The following is a 5851-nucleotide window of genomic DNA, read 5'->3' as shown; positions in this document are numbered from 1 at the left end:
CACATCGGAAACTATTAGGGCACTGAACTCACGGTTCCTCTGAGGCGGAGGCGCGGGAGAGGAGCCCCGCGAGTTAAGGCTTCTTCTGGGCGCAGCTTCCCCCGCAGCGTCGAGGCGGTAAGGACACGGAGTAGACCCGTCGTCCCATCTCCCAGACTGTCCACGTTACCACGAATTCGCAGTCCGGACTCGCCAGGTCCCCCGCGGGCGGCTCCTCGGGGGACCGGCTCTGGGAGCCCCTGCCCGCGGCCCGCTCGGGGGCGCCCTCGGAGCGCAGGTGCTGAGCGAGCGCAGGTTCCCGCGCCGCCCGGCCAAGCCCACCGCCCGCGCGCATGCGCCCCTGGGGGCCCGGCCGCCTGAGCCAGGGAACCCGACCCCCCGCCAGGCGCCGCTGTCGCCGCTGGACCCCTGTCCTGACTTCTGGGAGCGCTGAGCCCGCCTTTTCCCCTTCGCGAGTTTTCCAGTCCAGTCCTTGGCCCATTCGTGTGGGAGCCGGCCAGCTCCGTGTCCCCCGGACGTCTCCGTCCGTCCCCTAAATGTTCTTGCATCCAAGGAGTTCCCAAGTGTCAACTCTGGAATCAAGAACCCCAGAGGGCAGGGTGTGCAGACGGAGTGGCCGAGTGGTTAAGGCGATGGACTGCTAATCCATTGTGCTCTGCACGCGTGGGTTCAAGTCCCACCTTCGTCGGTTGTATGCTTTTGTGTGAAAGACCATGAACTTTTTCAAAAGTCTCCTCCTGGCCTTTCCAGCTGGGGACATGACCCCCTCACCTGTCTGCTCAGGGCCTGGCTGGCTGGCTGGCTCGGTGGATAGCGCTCTGGGAGTCATGGGTTCCAGACCCACTTTGCTGTGGAGATTACTTACAGCAATACATTTGAAAGAAAGGAAGAAAGAAAGAAAATCTGTTCAGCGTCCTGAGTTTCACCTGGAGAAGTTGACCCTCGTCTTTACTGACTGTATGACCTCTGCTGTTCACCCCTTCCTCCTTAAGGGAGTATTCCTGCGTCTGTGACATTAGTTTTTTTAGAGCAGATTTTGCAGATTATTCCTCCATTTTACCCAGTCTCATCTAGTCTCTTGATATTTAGCATACTCCCTGAAGAGCTTCTGTTTTTATCCAATTCATAATTAGGAGAATTAATTAGTCAAAGGCCTGAACTCTGAATCTTTTTAGCAATCGGCCAGATGGACCATTTCCAAATTTGTTGTTTCATTTTACAGTGTTACCACGAATGCTTCAGTAAGCCAATTTCTCCAGTACAATGGAAATTTTGTTTTTCATATTCACATAACAATAGAATATAGGTTTGAGAGAGAGAGAGAGATGTTTGAGATCTATCCCTTCAGGAATATGATCGGAATTTTTTCCCTCCTACATTTCAACTAGTTCTTGCAAATACATTGTCCTCTGTTTAAAAACTATTACCTTTAAGATAATTTAGTAAAAATATTTTTCCAAAATCTTCTTTTAGAAAAAAAAGTAAAGACGTTTTATTATAGCCATTTAAGAACACATTGAAAATTGGAAGTAATCACATGGAAACATCCGCAGACTCACCTGAGAGCTTCGGTGCTGCCCTCTAGGGGCGGGTCCAGCCCAGGCACCTCCTCCGGGTCTGCGTTTCCCAATTCCTCTCCTTGGGAACCTGTTCCACCTTCAGGACACAAACTCAGCCCCACCTCTTCCACACCGCCTAGCTCAGGAACCACCGAAAACCTCATAGGCCCGCCTGTGAATATACTTAGAGTTTCGGGTTATTTCTTTTTTTTTTTTTTTTTAAGATTTTATTTATTTATTTGACAGAGATAGAGACAGCCAGTGAGAGAGGGAACACAGGGGGAGTGGGAGAGGAAGAAGCAGGCTCATAGCAGAGGAGCCTGATGTGGGGCTCGATCCCACAACGCCGGGATCACGCCCTGAGCCGAAGGCAGACGCCTAACCGCTGTGCCACCCAGGCGCCCCTAGAGTTTTGGGTTATTTCTAATGGAGAGAAAAAGAAACTGCATTAATGGGAAAGAAAATCTGAACATAGGACTCTTTGCCCAAACAGTTGGCTTCACAGAATCGAGTGGTCTGTGGAAAACCAATAGAAGGAAAATACTTCCCTCGCACACAAAGGTACTCCATTTTATGGTGACCCTTTTGGTGAAAGGAATACACAGGTTGCCATTTTATGGTGGTGCGACAGGGCTGTGTGTTTTTACACCTGGAAGTGGGGGTTCCAGCCGACTGCACCTGCCTTTCCCAATTTCTCCTCAGTGTTCGTCCTTCTGCCCTCAACCCCATACAAATGGTTCTTATCCTTCTCATTTCTCTGCAGATTTTAATGCTTGTCCCAAGGAGTAACTGGAGGAGAACTTTGTGTGGCATTACTTACTCATCCGGGATGACATGCATTTGAACTCCTCCAGTTACTCTCATGTCTTCAGTAAATATTCCTTGAAGGCAGAAGATTGCCTGGTGATGACTGCGTGAACAAAGTCTCCTGCCCTCGTCAGTCTCAGAGGCTGGCCTGGGGGCTAAATCCAAAACCAGTCACTGAAAGTGTCGGGGTGGGGGGGTTGCTGAGGGACTGGGCAGTGGTGGGGCGTGTCGCAATGGATGGCTTCCACCGAAAGACCAAATGTCTCCTTCAAGCTCGTGGGAGCAGCGAGGGAAGGGACAGAAGTAGGATGCTCTGGAGATCACGAGGAATGGGCGAGAGGAGCACGTGCAACACAGATGCCTCCCCGAGGTGGGCCCGAGCTCATTTCCTGCTGCGACCTCGGGGTCCTCCTTCCACCCCACGGGCTTGACTTTGGACAGCTGGTCAAGACTCTCAGCTTCCTGTGCTCTACACAGATCTGGGAAGACTCCAAGCTCATGAAATGCTCCGTTCTGGAGCCTTCAGGCACCCACAACACTGTGAGGACAATAAGCTTTCAAAAAAATTCCAGTATAACATAATAACAGAAATAGGTTATTAAAGCTGTGGGGACATGGTATAATGAAGCCAAAAAGAAGTAGGTAATTACCGTTGTTTAGTCCAGGAATAAAATACCCACACGCATACATAAACACAACTGAACTAAGGTAAAGAGATTCTTAAAAAAGTAGGGAAAGCCTATTTACATCAATTCTAAGATTTTTGTACTATAAACATATGTAATAAATAAAGAAGGATCGGATGGTTTTCAAGATGGCTTCATCAGACATACTATTGCCAGAAGCATACACAGTACGCACATACCTATGAGTATTTCTGATTTAAGAAATTAAGAACTAAATTCTTCATTGACGTTAATGTAAAGCCAGATTATTTTGTGCTCTTTGATAATACAGAGACTGATTGCATTGTGGGGGACCATAGCACTCAGAAATGATGTCTAGACAAACCCCCATATTGGTTTCAAACTTAGCTTATTTATTGATTTAAAAAGATACATTCACTGGGGCGCCTGGGTGGCTCAGTCGGTTAGGCGTCTGCCTATGGCTCAAGTCAGGGTCCTGGGATCTAGCCCCACATTGGGCTCCCTGCTCTGCAGGGAGCCTGCCTCTCCCTCTCCCCCTACTTGTGCTCTCTCTCTCTCTCTCTCACTATCTCTCTTTCTCTCAAATAAATAAAAATCTAAAAAAAAAAAAAGATACATTTACATGTTTAGCAAATCAGAAAATATAGAGAGATGTAAAATGAACTTCTGCCTACACAGCCTCCATTTACCTGGTGTTTTTCAAAATAGGAAACCATTCTTACAGTTTTTTTATTCTTCCAGAGAGTCTTCATGTCCATAATGTCAAATTAAATATATTCTACTCCGTTTGACACCAGTGTTCTGCAATTGCTTTTCTTTCACTGATAAAAATTTGCCAGGAATGTCACACCCTCTGCGAACATTTGAACTTGCTCATTCTTTCATAAATTTCATAAAATCCCTTTGTAAGGATCGATATTTGTGTATGGATGGATGTTTTCAAATAACTAGGAAACAAAACTCTTTGGCTGGATATTAAGTTATTTCTGAAAAAACAACTCTGCAATGTATAATATTTTCTACTGTAATTCTCACATGAACAATGGCAATTATAGGATCAGGTCTTAGAAGTGGAATTACTGGGTACGGTAAATGCTCTCATAATTTTGATAAAGTTGTCCAAATTGTTTTCTTGCTTGTTACTCCTGGAGTCTTGATAGTGAAGGAGCCATCGTACCAACATGAGAATTGAAGCTACTTCTTGAGGGTGACAGGATGGAAAACAAGATAACTGAGTCCCTGTTCATGGTCTCCTGTGTCAGGTCAGGGCCCAAGGTCCCCAGCTTTTTGTATGAGAACAAGTTTCATTACATCTTTAACGTATTTGTTCCACGTTCACGTTACCTGTACCTTTTTTTTATTTTTAAACACAGCATAGCAAAACTAATAGTTATTTCAAACACTCTTAATAAAAGGATCAGTGACAAAACAGATATTTTCCTAGTTTTCGTAAATGTGCAAAACATTCAGCCACATGTCTATCTCTGTGCATCAGCATGAATGGGCTGAGAATGGCATAACCAACAGCTAGAAATTCTCGGATCATTAATACAAAAGAAGTACTGTCTAAGGAGGAATTTACGCATAATGAAATAATACAATCTGCCCAATAAAAGAACAGAAAACAAAGCATCAGAAGGAGAACACTGTGAGCCGCTCGTATCTCGGGGGGGATGTGGTAGAGAACCTTGGGTTTCTGTAGGTAGCGGGCATGCTTGTGGTGCTTATGGAGAATGAGTACCATGTAGACACTGGTCCAGCCCATCAGTCCCAGGAAGAGGAAATCTCGCAGGGCCATGAGAATGAGAAACATCCATCTTACTGTCTGGCCTACTGGTAGGAAGTAACAGTACCTGTCACTTTGACCAAACTGTGAGCTGTTTAGGCTGCTGACATTTTTCATGTAATAGAGTAAGTTCATGCTGAGCAAGGAATTGAGTATCCAAAGGAAGAGGAAAAAGGAAAGGGTACAGCATGTGGATGCTGGCTTGAAGCTGGCCCGCACGGAGGCTCTGGGGCTGATGGTGGTGGCCTGGACCACAGTGAGCAAGCTGCTGGTGCAGATCGACAGGCCTCGGGCCACCCTCTCCAGGTACACAAACGTTTTACAGTCTGCATCATCTGGGAAGTTTTTCAAACCAAAACGTTCTATTGTTTTTAACGTTACTTTGGAAAAAAGTAGTATCATATTTGTGAAAGCCAAGTGGATGAGAATTAGATGTAGAGATTTCTTTTTAGTGTCCCAAAAGAAAACGCACATGTAATTCACAAAAACAAAGATGTTCCCCACGATGCCAGGTAGACTGAGAAAGAGAAACATTGGTCCCTTGATATTGCTCGAAACCATTTCTTACCTCATGGACAGAAAAACTTGACTCCAGCAAGCACCTTTGAAGAAAACAAGAGTAATGATGATACGCATGTGCAAAGAATAGTTCATATCAAAGGGCATATAAAGGACAGTCAGGATATATGTAATAGAGCCGATTTTTGTACAAAGAACTCTATTCCTTTCCCTGGGAGCACTCTTGGTAGATTATTCTGTGTAGCTACAAATGCTACATTGGGAATAAGAATACAAAACCTAAATTTGCAATCTAGAGTTTGGTTTCTGGCTCCCTGCTAGCAAAGACAACCTATGTGTTTGATAGTTTCTATATCCCAGATATTTTCAATCTCAGCATGTGCTGAAGTGAACTAAAATTCCCCCAACCTGATGTCACCCTGTGTTTTTCCACTTCCTCATGTGATACTACCATCAGCCAACTCCAGAAAATCTGGGTCTTCTTCTCAACCTCTCCACCTCCCCACGCCCCACAACAGGGACTGAATAACTCC

The 5851-nt window shown here is 45.6% G+C and overlaps 1 protein-coding gene and 1 non-coding gene across 2 annotated transcripts; one reads left to right on the top strand and one right to left on the bottom strand.

Annotated features, from left to right (window-relative positions):
• The first annotated feature begins 606 nt into the window (after positions 1-606).
• On the top strand, positions 607-688 carry TRNAS-GCU (transfer RNA serine (anticodon GCU)). The gene has a single exon. It is a non-coding gene; the product is annotated as a tRNA-Ser (tRNA).
• Positions 689-4430: 3742 nt separating this feature from the next.
• On the bottom strand, positions 4431-5427 carry LOC113264217 (putative vomeronasal receptor-like protein 4). Its single transcript, XM_026511129.3, has one exon. The coding sequence runs from the start codon at positions 5358-5360 to the stop codon at positions 4431-4433; it is 930 nt and encodes a 309-aa protein (XP_026366914.1). The 5' UTR covers positions 5361-5427.
• Positions 5428-5851: the final 424 nt, after the last annotated feature.

This window comes from Ursus arctos, unplaced genomic scaffold, assembly GCF_023065955.2.
Source record: "Ursus arctos isolate Adak ecotype North America unplaced genomic scaffold, UrsArc2.0 scaffold_31, whole genome shotgun sequence".
NCBI classification, from domain to species: domain Eukaryota; kingdom Metazoa; phylum Chordata; class Mammalia; order Carnivora; family Ursidae; genus Ursus; species Ursus arctos.
Note: the sequence above shows the minus strand (reverse complement) of the source record. Positions and strands in the feature narration are given on the sequence as shown.

Coding starts and splice junctions, on each gene's coding strand:
- LOC113264217 (XM_026511129.3), bottom strand. CDS start 5,360: ATGGTTTCGAGCAATATCAAGGGACCAATGTTTCTCTTTCTCAGTCTA.